Source organism: Molothrus ater, chromosome 1, assembly GCF_012460135.2.
Source record: "Molothrus ater isolate BHLD 08-10-18 breed brown headed cowbird chromosome 1, BPBGC_Mater_1.1, whole genome shotgun sequence".
In the NCBI taxonomy this organism is placed as follows: domain Eukaryota; kingdom Metazoa; phylum Chordata; class Aves; order Passeriformes; family Icteridae; genus Molothrus; species Molothrus ater.
Window position 1 is genome coordinate 49,739,145 of NC_050478.2, and position 21,865 is coordinate 49,761,009.

Consider the following 21,865-nt stretch of genomic DNA (forward strand, 5'->3'; position numbering starts at 1 on the left):
AGATGGTAGAATAACTGCTGGTTTGTGTTAGGGGTTATTGACTTAAATAAATAAAAATAATGCATTGTGAGAGTCCTAAATTGTTGGAAAGGTGCGGCGGAAGGCTCAAATTTTTTATGCTATTGTCTGTCTGCATTTCATTTTTTTATCACATTCTTCATTATTAGGTAAATGAGGTTTATTAGATAAATGAGGTCCCAGTGAGTGAAAGGGATATGCATGTCTCAGAGAATGTAGACTAAGGGCACTGCCTCTCTGCATGGATCATTGCATAAAAGTGGTGTGTGCATAATTAAATGCTGGAGTGAAATCTTTGTGTGTCCTTGACTTTTCTCCTTGTGAGAATTTTCATACCCAGGTGTAGTTCTTACCCATTTTTCTTGTTTTGTCATAAAACAGTTATGATTGTGAATTGTAAAGACAGCCTATCAGTGCAAATTTTGAATCAGGTAGTATAGTCTCTGGTTCTTCTGATGTAGCTGAACTGTACCTGTTTGGAGACCTGCAGACTGTCATGTGATTTTTAGTTCATAACTTTGTTAATTTAAAATCAGGATTCACTCCTGATAGTCCTGGAGCTAAAAATCCCTTGTGCATGTTACATATTACCATATTCCAAGTAGTCTAAAATTCAGAGAAGTCTTTGGAGAAATACAAGAAAATATTCTCAATTGTTTGCAGCTGAACAGTGTCAGTACAAATCTGTTGTTAATGTGTGGGTCACATTTTTCTGGGAGATACTTCCACTGCTTTTATTGAGTTTTCTGCAGAAGTGATGAGAAAGGGCTGTTGAAGTGTTTTGCCAACTTTCTTGATTGAACACCATTTTTGCCCTGTGGGACTAAATTGCAAATGTAGGATTGTGGAGTTTTTTGGTTTGGTTTATTCTGAGTTTTGTTGGTCTGTTTGCTGTTTCCATGTAGCAAAGCATTTGCAGTGTATTCTCTGTTCTGGCAGTTAAAATCAGTGGTGTGTGGGTTGGACTCATCTAAGTGTTTAGGGTATCTTAAGTTTAGAAGAAAGTCTTGTTGTTTGGCATTTTTTTCCCTGTGGAAGTGCTAACTAGCACAGAGCTCTTTTCATAACCAAACTGAGGAAATTTTGTGGAACAAAAACTTTGAACAAAAGTATTAATAGTCTTAGAACAAATTAAATAGCAACTCTTTTTCTTCTAAGTGAACATTCCATAGTTCAAATTGTAACCTTTTATTGTTGAGTATGAATAAATATATATGTAGACTATATATACCCAATATGTGCTATTACTGAACCTGAAATATAGGTTATTTTTAATCATGCTCATAACAATACTCAATTTTTGTTCTTTGCTAAGTTTGCTTTGTTTTCTATGCATTTCTGTGAAGATGCTCAGCTAAAGAGGAATCCTTTAGGAATTGTTTCTTCATATACTTAATCCCTTGTATATTTTGCATTGCTGCTTTATATATGCTAATAAACTAATTTCTGTTTTTACCAGTAGCCGGTGGGATTTCAGAGATGTAAAAATCCTTTGTTGTTTTTGTTCTTTATAGGTTGCAAACAATCTTTGCAAAATTTGATGAAATAAGAAACTCTGACAATATGATTTTAAGTAACGTCAGTGGTGAGTATGAAAGATCATATATTTATAATCAGCTTTAGATTAATGCAAGATAAGTTTTTAAATACTAGCATTATCAGTGTGAACTGGATGAATAGCAACATGTAAATGCTAAGAAAATGAGACACTTGGTGAAACAAGCTTGTACACTTTACTGGAACTATTTGGAGGATTGTGGTCAGAATACAATTGGAAAAGGTGTTGAAACTGCATGGAAACAAGCAGTGAATATTTAACGAGTTACAGATGTGCTCAGTAGAGGATAGAAGAATGCTGCAAAGTGTTCATGTATGGGAAAAAAGATCAGATGAACCTTTATCCTTAGTATGTTTCTAAGAGAAAAATGTACTTTAGTGATGGGTGTGTTTGATACTTTCTCTGTTAAAATTATGTATCATGATCATAATATAGAGAGTTTTAAATTACAGAAATAGGAGACTGCAGCATTCAAAGACAACTTAATTGTTGAAGTTAAAACTTCATTGAGCTTGAGCTCCTTATTTTGGTGTATTTCAGGAAAAGACAACCAGTTATACAGAAAATCCCTGTTGCTTCTTACTGCTTTATTGCTACCGTATTTTTTAGTATGAAAATTTAATTTAAAACTGTAAATTATGAAAAAGTGTTACATAACAGCAAAACAAAGGAGGTGCCTTGGCAGTGGCGTTAGCACAATCAGTTTTGGAAGCCTCATTGTCTTCTGCAAGGAATCAATAGATCTTGTTTTATTAGGAAGTTTCCTCATATTGTCTTTGGAAGTAACTATGTTGATTATGGTCTGCTGTATCTAAAAAGTGTAATTGTTCAAGAGTTGAGGTACATTGAGGAATGTATATAATTCCTTAATGTACTCAAATATACCTTTTTAATTTTAAATTTTCTCACCCTTTTCTTGTTAGTGTGAAAACAGAAGTGACTGTAGGTTCAAAGGAAAGTGGTTTTGTAACCTGTTCCTTGACATAGCAAGAGTTTTCATGCTGCATTTTGCTTTGAAATAAAGCATTGCTATTCTTGAACACTTAAAAATTGATTTGTAAAAATTTATATTTTTTTAAAAAACGCACAGCATTCTAATTTTGGTAAGAATGTTTACATAAAAATGTAAATGTTTATGTTCTGTTATATTGTAAACTTACTCATTATGAAAGGGTGAACCATTACCTTTTGCATATTAATACAGCTGCGTAGGTTTCATAGGTTTGAGAGATTCAGAGATGCATTTTACATGTGTATTTTTTCTGTCAGTAGTTCTCAGGAGAACAGAGAAAGTCAAAGGGGAATATAAGCATTGAAATTATTTAAATATATAAAAATATATATACCATATTGCTGGAGTAGTTAGCACAGTACTTCTGTCCTTTTTGTCTCCATTTAAGAGAGTTGAGAAAGTTTATTTTGAAGCTATTTTTATCTCATGTGCAAAACACAGATATTGATGCTGATCTATGACAGTATAAACCATGTATTTGTCTTGTGGGTAGCAATTTCTATGCAAAAGTTACTGTGATCCTGTTTTGGTACCATAAATGACAGAATCCCTCTTAATACATTGGTTTCAGTGTTTTTGCTTGAACCTAGTTCATCTGTTGCTTCCATCTAGGCAGTTTTTCAATGTTATTGAAAGGTATTCTTCCACTGTTAGTGCTTTATCTTGGCTTTGTGCTTCATTATTCTCTGAAGGACAATATGTATTTACTGCTTGCACGTGTAGATTTAAAGTTACTGTTGAATTCCTGTGGCCTTGGTTCCAACTTTTCTTTCAGGGGCTTTATCAAACATCTCTGGATAAAGGCCAAATTTTAGTGACTAAATACATCTGTTACAGTGTTGAGGATTTTTTTTTTTTTTTGTGCTTTGTATATTTTGTAGTAGGGTTTGGGATGGTAGGGGGTGAATAGGGTTGTGTTTCCCAAATGGGGGGAGACAGAGGCAGGGTGGAAAACACTAAACCACTTCAACTGGCTTTAATATCATTAAACTTCATAGTTTAATGGGCCTTCCTAACACCAAAGGACAGCAAATGGAATGGCTTTTTTGCCAGGTGGAGTTACTGTCCCAAGTAGGGTGACTGTACTGATGGGGGTCCTGTTCAGTGTGTGATGGATAGGGACAAAGTTGTTAATACAACCTCAGAAGATGTCATCTTCTTCATAGCCCTGAGTTGCACTGCTGTGGTAGTGAATATTTGGTGTGTTGACCTAGTTTCTGAGAATGCAGAAATGTGACTTAGGATTCTCTCATCAAATAATACTAACGTCAGTTGCTCAGTCTTTTTATCCAGCATGTACGTAGGAAGAAAAAAAGGAATAAAGAGTCTAAGCTTGCAGTTTTGAACAACCTGATTACAAAAATGTTTTCCATACTTTATTAATAGTCAAAACAAATATATATTTTAAAAAATACTGATCTAATACTTGAGAGTTTTAAAAGACATCATGTTGGTATGCTTAGGTATGTGGGAGAAATACAGGTAGGACAGGAAAAAGTCTCCTTCCTGCCATCTTAGCACACTGGTAGATGTAATATCTTACTTTTTCAGTGTGCTGGAGGGGATCTAGTGAGAAGAGTCCCTTCAGTCTTATGTTGCCTCTTTCCTTTATTGAATCTGGTCTCTGATGGAATGGTAAAGAGTGGGGGAGAATGAGTTTCTGTTAGGGACTGAGAGATCCTCTTCAAGGGTAGACAAGGTAGGTGGAAGGCACATTCAACCACTTATGGATGGAACAATTGGGGTGGGATGTAAAAAGGAGTTTCAAAAGCCAACACATGAGGAGGAGGTGCCATGTCTAACAAGGGAACTGGGTAGGAATCTTAGTGCTTTTGCTTGATGAGAGTGGCATACACCCTTAAATAATATCCCACTGCTAGCTTGCCTCTCCAGCTGACCATTGATTTTTTATTTTTTACTCTAAGATGTGTATAGTAAAATCAGAGATCATTTATTTAATATGAATTACGTGAATGAATGAATGAATGAGCTGCTAGGCAAACCTTGGGATTTATTTACATTCATAATGTTGCATATTAAAAGAATCATATCAGGATGTTTGCCTGTTAAGCAATATCTTACACGTGTTGCTAGTTTTGCCCTTTCACTGTACAAGAACTATATGTAGCCTTCCAAACTGGAGAAGATTTAAAGCCCCCCCCCCCACTTTTCAGCAAGTGAATGTTCATTTCTATGGAAACAGAACTGGCAGCCAATCTCAGCACTACAAAAGCACTTGTTTCTGCTGCCTGAGATTTGTAAATACTGTTTTCTTTAAGAGAATTCAAGCAGACTCCTCTATTGGATAGTAGTGTCATTATTGAGACAGGGAATTAAAACAAAAGTAGGGAAACTATTAATACTGAGCTCCCTGCTGCACTCAGCAGAATGATTGGGCTGAAGATAAATCATACATCTCTGTTCAACCCATGCACTTTTTCCATTTTAATATTTAATGGCTCAAAGGACTGGCTTTACAAACACAAAATATGACAGGTAGGATGTGTGATGTTAGTATCATGGTGTAGGGGAGCTGTGTTATGGGTGATAAAGATACAGCTGAAATACGTGTTCTTCTGGAAAAAAAAAAGGGGCAAATAAAAATCCATAGCACTAGTGTGTATCTGTTTTTCCACATTACACTATTGTTTTTTATTTCCATTTGCTGTTTTCTATTTGGAAATATCGTTACTATGGAGACAGTGACGACATACTCTTAATAGAGCTCACCAGTGCAGCACAACATGAATATATATCGTTTGGGAATACTGGTGATAGCTGCCGTGATTATTTTATAGAGGTTTTGAGCTGCGTGTATTCCTTTGGTGTGCTCATTGCAAGTGGTCAAAATGTAACCACATCAGTTTCCATTTCAGCTGCTCTTTCCTGATGGCTTATCATTTTAAACAGGAAAATTTACTGACCAGTGAAGTGTACTGGTCAGTTCAAGCCCATGTGGAGGAAAAGGGCCTCATCAGGCCGATACTTCCACTGGTTTTTAAGGAATTTGACTGAGTTTTTGGATTGTCACTACAGGGAACTGTGTCTGGCTCCTTGCAAATGCGTGGTTCTCATGCTCTGTGCAACAGCATATGCTGCTGTCTGCCTGAGTTTTAAACTTTTCTTTTGGCAAGACTAAGTAAATTGGTACTACTTACTTGCTACTCTTTTTTTTTGATCACTCTGTTGGATTGCTCTGTCTACTCTCAGCATGTCACCCAAAAGGTACATTCAGGTACAAACTCTGATCAGCAGCTCAGGTCTGGGCAGGCTGTCACTGATGCTCCCCAGCGTGTGTTGCACACATGCTTTGGAAGGAGTTTCTCTTTCAAAGGTGCGGGGAGTTCCAAAGAAGTCTTCCGAAAACTCAAAAAAGAGGCAGCAGCTTTCTTCACGGAGCCCTTTCCTACTTCCTGTGTCTTTATTGCTTTGTTTCATTTCGTGTTACGTTACGTTTTGGTTGATCTCTGTTCCGCAGAGCGCTCGTTCTTTACCGAGGCTCCTTCTTCTCCTCTGGTTTCACGTTCCGTGGTGGCGGTGGGGGGCAGAGCTTCCCCCGGGGCTGTGGGCTGTCCCCGGGGCTGTGGGCTGTCCCCGGCGGCGGGGGGACGCGGCGGGCCGTGACGGCGGGGGCGGAGCGCCCGGGGGGCCGGGCCGGGGCCGGGCCGGCGCGGAGGCTGCCTCGCAAGGCGGGACTGCTATTTTGAAGCGAGGCGGCGGCTGCAGCGGCAGGGAGCCGGCAGGAATCCGGCCGGGACCCGCCGCGCCCGCCCTCCCGCGGCACCGGCGGGCATGATGGCTGTGGGGGACGGTGAGTGGGGAGCGCCGTGCCCTTGGGGAGCGGCGCGGGGCTGCGGGGGCTCTCGGCAGCCCGGGCGGGCCGGGGAGCTCGGTATGGCAGGTTGGTATCGCGGGCTGACGGGCTCGGCTTCCGCCCGAGCCGGGCGCTGGGCGATGGATGCTACGTGCAGCAGCCGGAGGGTACCCGGGCACCGAGCGAGGCAGCTCCAGCCCTTCTTGGAATTTTAACCGTGCCTGGGTTTCTGGCATGGCCCGTGATCTCAATTATTTACTACTCTGGCCGATTCCGCTGTGCATTTTTATGTTGGCGTTGTGTTTACCCCTCTCGCCTCGGTGTTACTTGTGTTGGCCACCTCTGCAAGATAAGGCAGAATTTACTATACTGCTCTGTAAACAAGCGGATGTTAACCTGCCCTGGTACGTGAAGAAATTGATACTTATTGGGCATAGCCATAAAAGAAGAGCCTTGCTGCTAAAGCTGAGGATGTATATTTAATAAAGACATGGGATGTTACTACGTTTCCTTCACTGCACAGTGTATTGTTACACAAACCAATGGAAAGTAGGTCAGTAAAGCAATACAGACTATATGGTTGTGTTTTCGTTAAAAACTAGACTTATGTTTTATCTTTATGGCTCCCCTTGGGTTTGCGTGTCAGCCAGGTTCTCTGAGCTTAATACCTTGATGACTTTAAATATATGCATTATTATTTCTGGAGAGACTTAAGGCACATTCATTGGACTTGCAGCAAGTTTAGGGATGAGGTAGGATGGCTGTGCTTTCACAAGTGACAATGTATGCAGATTTGCATAAAGAAGATGGTTTATAAAGATCACAGATTAAGATTAAATCTTTTATCTGAATTTGCTGAAACAGTAGTTGTAAGAGTCCTGGGAAGGACTCTTTATTGAGGCAGCCTGAAATGTGTGCTTTTCACTTAGTTTTTTCAAATGTCAGAGACCAAAAGAGATAATGATTGTGACCAGAGCAGTGAAATTATGACTGGATTGTACAGTCTAAAAAAAAAATATGGGCGGTTCTCTGATGTTTGTATTTTTGTCATATGCAAGGTGCAAGGGAAGTCATGGTCTCTGTAGAACTGAATAAGTACCAAGCTCACTCTTGCAGAGATTTTTTTTTTCTTGGAAATGTTTTTCTTCATCTTTATTTCCTTCCTGTGAGGCAACACAGTTCTCCATGGTGTAAACATGAATTGTGGTAACTTGCAGATTAAGAATACAAGTTGTAGCATGTTAAGAAATAGCCGTGTTCTCTAGGCAAAGCTGTAGGATTTTTGTCGTTCTGTAATGGTCGAGGTTTATAAAGTGAGGGTGGTTGTGGAGCTCTCTTCTGTATAATTTAATTCGTCATTAACAAAGGCGCTAAGAACAAAGTACTGTTCAGGCAGTCAGCTGACATTCTGTGTAGGAGCTTTGAGCAATAATGCCAGATACAATTAACAGCGTGTAGGATGATTATGTAGCTGTTGGTCTCTCTTAAAACTACTGCTTACCACATTTACAAGGAATTCAGTCTTCTGATGTTGTGTTATGAAACTGCAAGGGAAAACAAAACCTTAGTTGCTGTTAAGAAAACTTCTTAATCTTTTTTTCTAAATTTAACGATGGTTTGGCTGTGGTCTTCTGTTTTGCAAATATTCTGTATATCGTCCTAATATATGCAACATAGAAGAAAATGTTTAAGGTTAGTGATCCTGCAGCCTTTGAGAAATTACTTTTCTCTGCAAAATGAGAGAGTTAAAACATACATACTGGCCATTTTGTTGTGGCCAGTATGTATGTTTAACTTAATATTTGTGAGACTAGGCTGAAGGCATTGTGCAGATACTCCAGAGAGCAGATTTTTTTACTTGTTTTATTTGGTTTGCTCACTTAATCAGCCTGGATATATTACAGAATTGCAGAGTTGTTTGGAAATGCTATTTAGAAGTGGTAATGTCAATTTTGTCTTGAATGCAAGACGTTGGCTTATGGGAACTTTCTGGATTTTTTTTTTCCAGTTTTCTTGAGCACAAGCAGAAATGTAAATAAAACGTGATGCTTAGCAGTTGAATCTTAATCTGATTTCTCAAGTGAAGATTAAAGGGAAGAACCAGATTTTCTGTTTGCCCCCATGTTAACTGTCTCAAGCTCTCCAAGCTATTGTTGGAAGAATGTGGAGGGGGAAAAAATTATCCTGTGCTTGTGGCCCAGCAAACAAATGGACCGTAACTTCTACTGTAGTGAGTGCATGCCAGTGGGAAAGCATGCGCTGCCTCAGCCTTAAAGGCATTTCACATACTGGTGTGAGTGCAGGTCTGGGATTGCCCTGCAAGTTGTGGAGGCTGCTGAGGAAAGCCAGCCAGGAACTGTTCCTCACTCTGGTTTCCTTGTTCCTTGGGGAGGATAATGCATCTCTGCCATTATCCCTTGGTAACCAGATTAGGCTGCTGAGGAGGTGGCAGACGGAGTCACGGTGTGTGCATTGTGTTGTGTGCTCTCTCCAGGGTTTGTAGTTCAGCAGCTTCCACTGGTGTTTCCTCACCTTTTTGGCAGTCTGTGCTGTGTTACCCTGCAATTTCATAGGTGAGGGACTCCCTTGATCCCAGCTGAGCAAGGTAATTAGGATAAGGACAAAATTGTCTGCCTAAAACTACAAATGGCCTTACAGGGAAGATCAGACATAGGTTTTCTTAAGATCTACTAAACATATTGCAGTACCAGACATAAGGTATTTGAGGGCTATCTAAAAGCATATAATCAGCTTTGTAAGAGGACATATTTGGTACACACATTTGTTGCACTAGTGTATACTAAGTATACTGTTTTGTGTCATATAATGAATAAGCTCTTCTTTATTTATTAGTGTATTTTTATGTAAATGGCATACAATGTAATGATGTTTCATGACTTTAAGCACTTGCCAGATTTTAGATGATAAAGCATATGTGACTGGTTTATAAATAGAAATTATCCTTCTATCTTACTGCATGTGCATATCAAATTTTGTGTTTTGTCTTCTTTCAAAATACTTGATTAATCTATGCATGGTCCTAAAGCATGAGAACAATTATCTTCCATTCCCTGATGTTCTTCTGAGGGAAGGCTGTCTTCCTAAGTCTTTAATCTGATTAACTAGTTTCTGTGAAGCGTGGGTGCTGTACAGCTTTAATATTTTACTTTTGACTCAAAAAGGGATTGGACATATTAAAGGCATGGAAGCTACAGTGATATTTGAGACATTAGCATGATTTAAAATATATGTTATTTTAGTGCATGTGGATTTCTGAGGTGTATTTCTGATTTTTCTTAACCTCTGGTAGGAGACTTTTTAAACCAACAGAGTCCTGTGAATGATGATAAATAAAGCAATTGGCCTAGAAATTGGCCAGGCTGTAACTGTGGTGCTTTGTATCATTCAGAGCTGTCCTCCTCTGTGTGGGAATATAAAGAGTAGCAGAAGTTTTTGTGGGGGATAGAAGTGTATCACTTATTCCCTTTTCTGTTCTTGTTTGGGCCTGTGTTTTCTTTACCATGCAGACCAGACCTGCAGTGGTATGGTGTCCTTTTCCTGGACTATGGAAGGATTATGCAGTCCTTTTCCTGTAGTTGCTCCCCACCACTCCTCTTCCGTTTTTAGCAGTTGGTGGGCACATGGTTTGGGACGTGGTCTGGGACATGGCTGTGCCTGAGAGAGCAAGGACAGATACCATGAGCTGCAATGTGATTTCTGTTCGGAGCCAGTGCAAAGCTTCTTTTCACAGCAAGGTCATATGCTACTCCCAGTGATTAACATAGATTCTGAGTTGTGTTTTGTCTGTAGAGTGCAAGTACTGTTGCTAATAGCAGTAAAAGAACAGTGGGAAAGTGTAGCAGCTGAGTGGGAGAGGGAGGGAATGTGTAAACAAGCCAAGGGCTGTATGAAAAGATGGAGAGAGAGAACAGATGAATACAGCAAGGTTCAAGAGTGGTGTGAATAGAAAAAATAATTCAAGCAAGAATTCAAGGTGCAACTCAGAGCATTTTTAATTTAAAAAACAGAGCTGCAAACATATGGCAGACACAGTTGTTTTCTCAAAACCAGCATAGCTTCTAGAATAATAAGAGCGCCTGATTTTTTAATATATTCTAGGGTAATAACTACAAGTTTTGTCTTCCTTAAATCACATTTTCAAAATGTCCAAGAATTTTGTGGGTAGTGGTGGTTGTTGTTGTTTTCATTAAACATGAAACATAAGTTCACTAAAAAGATTCCAGATATGTTTAATCTATCATCCAAAAGTGTTGGTTATCTGGAGTGCTGGAGTCAGTTTTTATTAGCTTTTAAGAGCAAGTTACATAATAAAAAAAACTATTTTGGTGTTTTCCATTATATCTGTATATTTTTCATTATTGTTCGGTGGGGGGTTGTTTATTTTAATTATTTTTTCAAGTACATTTTGGGGAAAAAAAACAAACAAAAAAACCCCATTAAAATTGTGAACAGCCGCAGGAGAAATTTAAGGCCTACTAAGGGTTTCCTTTCATAGATGTTGCACGAATCTTCCACTTGACTGATTGGATATTTGCCTTGCAGGGTTTATTTTCATCTTCGTTATCTATGAAATACCAGGAGTATTTCCTTAGTGTTACATGTTATTTTTAATAAATACTGATGAGCAAGTAAGCTACGTTTGGATCATTTCAGTGTCTGAAATGCCTTCAGAGGTGAAGGGTCTCCTGTAGTATTGACCTGAATCAGAAATTCTATTCTGTGTATTGTATTTATAAAAGCATCTTAGTTTTAAAGACTTGTGGTTTGAATTTTGTCTGCTTTCTTTGCCCAGCTCCTTCATCAAAATGCACTTTCATAGCAACAGCTGGAAAGAGCAGTCGATAACTTGAAAATGCCTTTTGAAAACCAGCTGTGTATGTAGACTCTTAGAAGAAATAACTACAATTTAAAACTCATAGGAATTGCCCAGCTATATGGAGTGTAGACAATAAGATGGTACCAGAATGGTACCAGAATCTCTCTGGTTCCTCTTCATGTGTGTTTAATTGATGTGAAAATTCTTCAGTTCAACTGAGAAACGCTTAAAAGCCCTCAAACTTATGGATAGTTGGAGCCTGAGGAAAGGTGAGAAGGACTGAAGTTGTAGAGCATAGCTCTTTAAGAGCCTGCAGAAAAACCTTACTTTCTTCAAATTAGATATTTTTGCTTTCATTAGATGTCAGGAGCTGCGTGGTGTTCCATGATTGCCTAAGCAATGATCATGAGTAGATTTCTATTTGACAACAAATCCTTTTATCATTATGGATTGTTTTGTTTGTTGACCTGATAAAAGTCCTTTGGTCAATGAACTTACACAGTGTGAGGTTGGCTATTGAACTTAAAGGTCAAACTTCCTACATTTCTGTGTAGGTTTTTTTTGTTTAAAATTTCTTAGCATTGTTGAGACGATTTTTACAAACTCATTAGAAACACTGCGAGGGAACAGTCTCTGTATATTATTTGGGAGTTGGATCATGTTCCCACAAAATCAGAGAAATGGCAGCTACTAAAGCTGGCTAGCCATATACCAAGCACTTCAGATTTTCCAGATCTGGTGTGAGTTTTTTAGCTTCTGGGGTGCTGGTGGATGAGAGGCTGGACATGAGTTGGCAATGTGGGCTTGCAGCCCCAAAACCCAATTCTGTCCTGGGCTGCATCAAAAGCAGAGTGGTTAGCAGGGCAAGGGAGGTGATCTGTTCAGTGAGTACACAGGAAGCCACAAAGATGATCAGAGGGCTGGGGCACCCCTGCTGTGAAGACAGGCTGAGAGAATTGTGATTGTTCAGCCTTGAGCAGAGGAGGCTCCAGGGAGACCTCACAGCACCTTCCTGTACTTAAAGGGGGCATACAGGAAAGCTGGAGAGGGATGTCTTACAAAGGCATGGTGGAATGGCTTTAAGCTGAAAAAGGTATATTTAGACTAGAAATTCTTCACTTGAGGTGGTGAGGCACTGGAGCAGGCTGCCCAGAGAAGTTGTGAATGCCCCATCCCTGGAGGAACTCACTGCTGGTTGGGTGGAGCTCTGAGCAACCTGTCTAGTGAAAGGTGGGTAGGAGGTAGCCCATGGCAGGAGGGTTGGAACTAGACAATCTTTAAGGTCCCTTAAACCCAAACCATTTTACGATTTTATGTTAAGAAGTCCAGTGTTAGGAGAATTGGGCCTCTTAAAACCACCTGTTTTATTACCCACAAGTGAAGTGGCAGCATTGAGAGTAAAAGAAAGATAATTTGCCATATTTTCTTAATCTCTATTTCTGACTGTGTAAGGCAGAGATCAGGTGGGTCAGTGAGCCAAAAGACCATTAGCAACCTCTTTCATTCTGTGCTGTGGAGTGCATGTTTTCATGTGCAAATACTAACTTGTAATTCCTAAGCTACCTGGATCTAAAATGCAGAAAAATAAATCTCTCAATATTTTATCTGCTGTGTGCTCATATTGCACTTTCTGCTTCTTGGATCCTTGTTTTATCTGTCAATCTGCCTTGCTGTTTTACATTTTCAACATGTAAGTGGAGTTGAACATGCAGAAATTGGCCACACTAAAAACTAATGCAAATGTTAGCTGCTGTCATGATCTCTCTGATGGTAGACTTAGATTTGTCACTGTCACGCTCTAATAGTAAATCCCAATTTAAGCTCCCTGTTTGTCAACCTTCTAATTGATGTTGCATACATCCAGTGCCCCTTCCCTATCACATACACTTGTGATATATGTTAAACATGAATGAACACTGTACTTATGGGTGCCTCTCTTACCTTTGCTGTGATGTAATTGATAGTTTGAAAATTCAAGTCATTAAGCCCAGGTGCTTCTGTGTCACTGAATTAAGTACTGGAAGTGTCCTGAATGGAATATTTTCTCAATGGATATCAGTTGTTTGACTTAGCTGCAGATAGGTAAATATGGTGGTTCTTTTTGCTATTTTTCTGAATTTACATGCATCAATAATGCTAGGCATATTATTGCAGTTCATGGATAGTAGTTTCTAGATAAAACCCACTTTTGTGATAAATATATTGGTTTTAAAATAGGTCATCAATAGATTCACTGATAATCTATTGAGAATTGGATACTTGATGTATAAGCAAAAGGAATTTGTGAAGAAAGAGATAAAATTACTTCTGGGGATGAAATAATAAAGACAGAAATTAAACCAGGCCTACTGAGCAAAGACTGTCTGCTGGCTTACATAGTATTTTAAATGCAAATAGTGGAGTTGATACTTCAAGAAGATACTTGAAGTGGCAGCTTTTTTGGAGGGCATCTTAAGCAACTGAGTGAAGGGTTTGGCCACAAGTGAGGACTGAATTCAGAAGGGCTTCAACAGTTAAATAAGCCATCACTTCTGATAGAAATTAGGAGCCTTTTATGTAAAGTGGCTCACAAAAATTTACCAGGCATCAAGTAAAAGCTCTGTTAGGGCTTTTTCTTTTTCTTTTTCTTTCTTTTTTTTACCACGTTTTAAAATGAATTACCTGCTTTTATTTTAATCAGTGTCTGGATAGGGAAACTCTCTGAGGGAGTAGTCACTCATTTAGCAGAAATCTTGAGTGCTCCAGAAGTTACTGTCTTTCTCAGCTTTAATTCTGGTATTTCATAAGAGAGCAAAAAATTTGTGCTGTGGTAGGCATGTTTTACTTTGTGCCAAAATAGAGGAGTATCCTGTCAGTTTCTGTGTTACAGCTAGTGATTCAAAATTTGTGTTTAAAATGCCAAAAACTTTCAGTCTTTGATTTCTTATGCAAGACAGGTCTGTGTCCTTCTACACCTTTTTGCCTTCCTCCTGCCTAAAAGGCACCTGACTTGTTAATGCTGGACATAGTGCAGTGTGGTCCAAACAGCATGGCCTAGAGCAGTAACATAGTCCAGATGTTGAAGAACAATAACGTTACGTAGTTTTATTTTCAGCCTTGCTGTTTAGTCTTGAATCCTATTTTAGAAGCTGACCTTGTCATGAATTCTGGAGAACCTCATTATCCTTTCTCTTCCCCTTTTACTGAGAAAATTATGCTTTGTTTGCTAATAGGTTGTAGGCTATTAAGTGTTGATTCAGAAGGCCGTTCAATGAATGTGCCACAGGAAGGATGTAAAGAGAGTTAAATTGATGATTTTAAAATACAGTGATACTGACGGTGTCTTCAATTTTCAGTAAATTTGCTGGGAAATGTTCAGTAACAGTTGGGAAATGTTACACATTTGTAACAAAAGAAAGTCCAGTTGCAAGAATTTAGGAAGGACTTAATTATTTATTAATTAATTTAAACATGTGGACTATGGTAATTTTACAGATATTGTAAAAATTTAAAATATGGGAGGATTTGCAGAAACTGTCTTCAACTTTAATAGGTAAAAATTAGAAAAGTACTTGGGTTTACAGGAGATATTCTAGAGCTAGAAATGGGAATGAAGCTTTACTTGGGAGCAAAATTAGCTCAGTTGCTTATTTGAGCTTATTGCAGCTTTATTTGAAACCTTGTAGTTAAGTCTTGTCTTACATCCAGACAGTAGTAAGATAAACTGTAAGACTAACTTTCCTATGGGGTTAGAAAAATAATACTGGGGATATGTTAAATTTTTTTGAATTAATCTTTTTTTAACATAGTCCTTCATGAAACTGTGGAGCAGAATAGATAAATGTCTTGGGAATAGGCCTGTATTAAATGTGGATAATTATTTTGGCATGTGCCATTGCCACTTCTAAATATTTCTTTTTTAAAATGTTTGTTAGGTCTAGTATTTTCTTCCTTATTTTCCTCGTTTTATTTTGTCCTATTTATTGAGGGTCATATTTTAAAAGAGATCAAATGCATACAGCAGAACAGATCAAGGCATACAGCTTCCCCCAAAAGCACATGTGAGCTTCTTTCAGTGCTGTAACTGATTAATGGACTGTAGGAGAGCCATATTTTTCTTTGCTTGTTGAAAAATTAGGGGAACTTTATTAAAATTTGAGATCAGATCAACAGCAAAATTTAACTGATAAATATTTGACTTATTTCGGTTACTGACTCTTGCTCCCCTTACTTGCTGCCGTTTTGATTCTTTTCTTTTTTTGAAGACACCAGTTCACTGGAACTGCCTGAAAAAATAGCATACGAAAGAACATGGTTGGTTTTAGAACTCTGTGGGATTTTTGAACCAAGTTTTTCTGTTCTTCAAACACTGTTCTCCTTGGTATTTTTTTGTCTTATTTATCCCCTATGAAGTTACTGCAGAAAAAGGAGTCTCTCCTGGTAGGAGTTTGAGATTTTGTTGGTGAGCATGTATTCTGTGCATGTATTGCACAGAAGAGAACCATTTGCAAGCACTATCATTGGTACAGTTGCTTCCTTCAGGAAGGCAAAGAGTAGCGAAGGAGGTAACACGAAGTAAAGTTAAATCCATCAGTAAATGGCCTCATGTTACTTCTGTGCCTCCACTGTTGTCCCAGGAAGAGCCATGCTCCATCACTTTGGGAAGCAGGCTTTTGTTTGAGCATGAGAATTTGTCTCCCAATGGTTTAGGAGCCCAAGACCTGCTGTGGCATGAGGAGAATGCCAAGGAATGATGCCTTTATGATAAATCTGAGGCTTCTTAGGTGCAATTCATCTCTCCAGCTGTAGGTGTCTGGTGTCGCCACAGGCCCCCAGCTAGTTAATAATTAGCATTGACTCCATGATTCTCAGCAGGCTGATCAATCACTTTATTATTCTATACTTATTAAGAAGCCCATTGTCCTTACACTCACGATACACGTGGACCCAACTGGTCCTTCCATCTAAACACCATCACCATTGGCCAGTTAAGAAACCACTCTTTGGTAAACAAATCTCCATAACACATTCCACATGTTCAACAGGTGCAGCAAGTGAAGATAAGAATTGTTTATCATTCTTTTCTCTGATCTTCTCACAGCCTTCCCGAGGACAATGCCTGGGAAAGTTGTGCCTGTTGCTCTCTGTAGGCAGAGAGCTGCTGCCACAGTCTGGTGCCACTGGAGGTGCCTTGCAGGATCCTCAGTAGCCACGTGGAGCGAGCTGGTGTGACACAAGAACTGCAAGAGATCTGTGGCCTTCTGGAATGTCAGCTGGCCGCCAGACAGGATGCCCAGGACTGTCTAAACTGGTTTTAGATGACTGTGCTTAGGCAAATGAATCCTGTCCTTTGTGTCAGGACAAACAGATTTGGACTGTATGGAATGCCTGATGTGTAAGGGATAAAGTTCTCACTCAATGATGTGGGACATTGGCTTGAAGTATGGATTAGAGGGATCAGCTAACTTGATGCATGTGTAGTGCTTGCAGCTTCATTTTCATGCTTGGCTGAAGTTGTTGTAGGCCACACCAGTTCATCTGGAATTGAGCTAATGATCCAGTCCCAGATGTTCCAAGTAATTGATGCAGTCTATGTTCATAAGTCACTGAAGGGAGACTGGGTGGGTGTCTTGGTAGGCACAGAATGGGGGAGTGACTGGGAAATTTAAAAGAGTTCATCTACTTGGGGTTCTTCTGCTTAGGCAGGATTTTGCAGTTGTCCTCATAAATATTTTGTGGTGTGAATGAGGAAGTGTTAACAGTAGGTAAAAACCAGTATTTGTTGGCAAAGCTTGTAATAATCAGTTATTGAAGTAAAATTGATACAAATATTTTGAACAGAAGTCAGTTTAAAAGCAGTTTCATTAAATATGTAAATATTAAGTATACTGTGTTCTCTAGTTTGACTCTTGTCAGTCTACAGTAAAATACTGCAAGTTGGTATTTACAAACCCTAGTTGTGTTAGATATGTAAGATGTTGCTACTGAAAACAGTATCTGGATTTGCCTTTATTGTCAGCTTTAGTTAAGTTTTACTGCAGGGGATCCAGTTTTTTCACCCTCATGGTGTCACTTGAGGATCTCCTTTAAGTCAGTTAACTTTTGATTTCCTGCTGCTGAGTAGCACAGGTAGAATATAGATCTTGTATTTGTACTGCTGTGTAGGTGATACTGTGTTTTATTTCTCTGTTATTGACTATGACTTAGAAAATGTTAGACACCAGAATGTCACATTAGTTATATGAGTCTTCAAACCAGCTAAGGTGGAGGCTTGAGTTGCAGTAACAATAAATGTATTCTAATTTAATCTTCTTTGAAAATGAAATATTTTTTCTCTCTGGACATGAAAAACTTGAGATTTCTCCCTAGATTCTCCTTGTCACTGGATATATCTTTCCATTTACTGGATACATAATTACCTTTACTGCTGTATAGGCAAATGGAGTAAGTAGATTGTTCAGTTTAGTTTAGTAGAGTTTAGTAGAGTTTAAAATATTGGGAGTACTAGAATGTTCTTTGAATATCAAGTTTCATTATAAATGTTTATGCTTTGATCTCCCGGAATACTTCAGAAAACATACACTACATATTTGTGATTTGGCCCCCAAGAGTAATGCTACAAGGAAGATAGCACATATATTTTGTTTATTTTTAGTTCAAATGACATAGTTTGTTTCTTAAGAGTTTTACTCTTTAATGCTCTGTGATAGTTCAAGTTTTGGTCTGTCTGCATGCATTTAATCTTCAAATAACTTTGGTAAATCATAAGGTCTGAAAGTGGAGTGGACTTTGGGTTCTGATGTGTCCTGCAGGTTGGTTTGGAGGCTTTTTACTGGAAAGATTTCTTAGACAGCTCTTCAGAGATTTTGTAGAAATGCACAGCAGTTTGTTGATAGCAGTCACTTGGTGCACTGTACCTGCAAAGCATCCCCTATGGGCAGATATCTGCCCGCCATTAGAAGAGAACCCTTATAATGCTCACATCCTGAGTTCCTAGCTTTGTGAACGTAAAAACAACCTTTTCTTGAATTTTTTCTTCCCCTGCTTTGAAGTTGTTCATCTGGAAGAGAGCTTGTACCAGAGTGAAAGCATTTGGTGCTCATCAGGTTTCTTCAGGAGTTTTTGGCAGTACAAGATTCCAGGCTCTTCTCTGTATGGTGTGCTTACCTCCAAAACTCCCTATGCACTATGGTTTAAAATACTGTATATCAAGTACAAGAACATGTTGTGGGACTTTAGTGAGGCTCAGTGTCTTTAGTTTATTGTGTTTTGCTTTTAATATGTTCTGTGGGTTGCTAGCAATTCATACAGCTTTTTATATTTAGTACCTTGGAGCTTTGTTTTAAAACACTATTTGAATAATGCTTTCTCAGCTGTCAGGTCTATTTGCATATGTAAAATTTGATACTCTGAAAGTGTTAAAATTACCTAGAATGAAAATTATCCAGCCGTTTTAGTATGAAAAAAGTTTGCATCTATCAGATGGCTTTGTTTTGAAATGCCAGTTACATTTAGGCTTTTATGACTTCCTGTTATAGAGATATATTTTTGTAGACTGCATAAAACTAACATTAGAGGCACAGTTTGATACTGAAATATAGTGATCCCTATGCTCTGTATGTTGGCTGTCAGGAGCTCCATCCCTGCTCCTTTGGCCAGCCAAAGGCATGTAGTAAAGCCAGATTGAGCAGAACTGCTCCTTGATTATGCCCTGGGGACCAACAGTTACAACTGGAGCTGGGCTTCCTCATGCTGAAGTACATGGAGCTTTTACAGGAGCTACCAACAAGTGGGTCATTGCAGATGAGTGAGAGCACATGGAAGGTGCACTGTAGGGGAAGCAAGTATTGGGCTCTGTTTTCATGAAGTGCTGTAAATACAGACTTCAGGTTTTGGATCTTCACAGTGTAAGGCATATTTCTGAAAATGGAATGTCCCTAAAGATCACTCGGGATTTTGATGGTAAATCCTAGGGAAGTAAAAGTGTAAAGGCCTAAAAGGGTGGGGAAAAGCTGTGGTTTCTTTAAAAGACAGTATGAAATTTTCCTGCTTATGTTTATTTAAAAAATAAACAAATCCAGAACAAAAGAGGCTCAGCTGCATTATCACTTCAGTGTTAATAGAATTCAAACAGATCCTTTTCAGCCATTAATTTTACATGCTTATGGTACTGTGCTCTTACTTTGGAACACTTCAAGTAACTGCACAGCAATTTTTAATTTATTTTAACATAAACCATGAAAAGTCTGGTTAAGAACACCCATGTATCAGTGGCTTAAATGAGTTCTGTGCATCTTAAAAAAAATAGACATTTATTTTAAAAAGATGAGTTTTATGTGGACTGAAAAACTGTATATAACTATTTCATAGTGTAGATTTTTAATCCAGTGTTAACAATTATTAAAATGTATGAAAAAATACTCTTTAACTAGGCAAAGTAATCTGACAGCATTGCCAAGAACATCATTTAATGTATCCTCTAATATACACAGTACGTCAGTAGGTCGAAACATTTGTTTTTGCATGGTTTTTTTCCTGGAATTCTATTTGCACATTTTGGGGTTGAGCAATACCTTGTAAAATTACCCATCTTTGATGCATCTTTAATACTCCTTCATAATGAATTGTTTGGTAAAAATAAAATTATTTTATCTGAGTCACTGGTTCCCAAAGTACACAGTTGTTTGGGGTTGTCTAGATTTTTCTTGATTAGGAGATTTTGCATAAATGAGCAAATGTTTAGTTTCTATTTTTAGGATTGTATTGCAAATAACTTTATTGTTTCAAAGGCTTGTGCAATATTTGCATATCAGTGCAGCATTATAGAGCTGTTGGGTAGTAGCATGAAAGTCTTGCCTGTTTCTTCATCAGATTTGGAAGTGCAGCAACAGAACCGTTTTTATTTGCGAAGCCTGTTTTCACTTTTAGTCTGTTTTCATGATTCCATACTCACGTGTTGGTGTTGATCTGATCATGCTGTTCAAAAATCTGCAAGATATTTCTAATTTAAAATTACCTGTCATGCTGCAGGTATCCTAGATATTAACCCTTGCCATTTACCCTTCTATGACAGTGTTTAAGTCATTTCACTTAATCTGGCCTTTGTGTTAGTGGTTTTCCTTGCTCAAATTCTTGATGTCTGGTTCTATTTAAGATAGTGAGAGTAAAAGCATCAGGAATCAAAATGTATTCTGGCTCAGCCCGTATGCTGAGCAGGAGTGCTGTTTCCATGGCAACACACAGGACAGTGAGGGGGAAGGCTGATGCCTTTTCCTCCCATTCGGAGAGTTTACCGATCCAAACAATTACTCTTAGCAAGATTCACTTAAAAATCAGTGTTTATAGGAGAGGAGCAAGTAATATTAATGCAAATTGGTAGTATGCATCCATATTGTTCTTGTGATGGTTTGTTTCTTTGATCATGGAGATTCATTAGTGCAAAGCATAGCTTTTGGCAAATGCTAGAAAAATGTGCTAACTATAGCAGCAGTGATGTTGGACACATTAAATGCAGGGTGTTGTGACGTTCGATGGTGTTGCCAGTGCTGCTGGACAAAACCTTGCTATACCCTTTAATGTAAGCTGCCTTCCTCTGGGAGGCTACATTGTTAAATATAGTTGACATTTCCCTGGGAGCAAGTACTGAATTAGCAAAGGGTAAACATTTAACCATTCCAGAGATGATGAAGTTTTGCAATATATTTTTTTTTTAACAGATGGCAGGTTTTAGAGCAGGTAATATGCTAAATTGGTTTTTCATTACTGTAGTGCAGCTGTGTCTCAGCCTCGCCCATTTTATTTATTATAGGAACCATAGGCTGGATGTTTTCTGTGCTCAAGCTTATAGATAAATCCTTCTTCCCTAAGTGGGTGGGGAAAACATTATGTTCTGCTGTTGGAATATGTTGAGGTTCTTTTAAGGCACAGTATTTTGAATTGAGACTGTTTAGTCACTAGGCTTGAATTTCTTTCATGATTAAAAATACACAAACCTGAAATTATAGGAAAGAGGAGTGCAAGCCCTCTTTCTGAATATTGTCTGCCTGTCTAATTTTTCAAACGAAGGATTGGAATAGTGGCAAATACCATGTGTGGGAATGAATTTATTGGCATGGAGAATTTTCACCTTTTCCTCTGGCGTTGGCTCCCAGAAGATGATGTCACCTTGCAGCTCATTGGTTGTGCAGCACCTAGTGCAGGGAAGGGAGAGAAAGATGCCGGCACAAATCTCAGTGGTGGATCTAGGGTGTTTGCGAGCAGATTTTGATAGAATCTTGGATTAGTATTAAGAATTTACTGCATGTGGCCATGTGAGGTGCTGGGTCCGTCCTAGGGTGAGGGGATTGAAGAGCTATCAGAGGAATGAGGCGGCTGATCTGCAAGAGGATCTGTGATTGTAAGTTGAAAAATCTGGGTGGAAGGAAGGAGACAGGGAGTGCTAGTTAGACACATTGTGGGAGGATGTGTAGCAGAAAATGCATGCATGAGTGAAAGAAAGAAAAGGAGAAGCATTTTTCTTCGGTAGACTGGAATGATTAAAATTATATTAAGGGCTTTCATTTGGGGAAAATATTAAGAAATTATTAAAAAATTCGGTCTCTGCAAAGATCTTTTTCCTTTGTGGGAGTGGATGTGTAGGATTCGTTT

The 21,865-nt window shown here is 38.7% G+C and overlaps 1 protein-coding gene across 34 annotated transcripts in view; it reads left to right on the top strand.

Annotated features, from left to right (window-relative positions):
• The window catches only part of CLASP2 (cytoplasmic linker associated protein 2), a 145,761-nt gene that overhangs the window by 35,159 nt on the left and 88,737 nt on the right, over positions 1 to 21,865 (top strand). For 25 of the 34 annotated variants that reach the window (XM_054515117.1, XM_036405153.2, XM_054515121.1 and 22 more), the window contains one exon: positions 1,533 to 1,603. In XM_054515117.1, coding sequence (XP_054371092.1) covers positions 1,533 to 1,603 — 71 coding nt within the window. Of the gene's footprint in view, positions 1 to 1,532; positions 1,604 to 6,308; positions 6,400 to 21,417; positions 21,615 to 21,865 lie in introns of those variants that run through there. The other 9 variants (XM_054515158.1, XM_036405285.1, XM_054515187.1 and 6 more) reach the window with 3 other exon arrangements.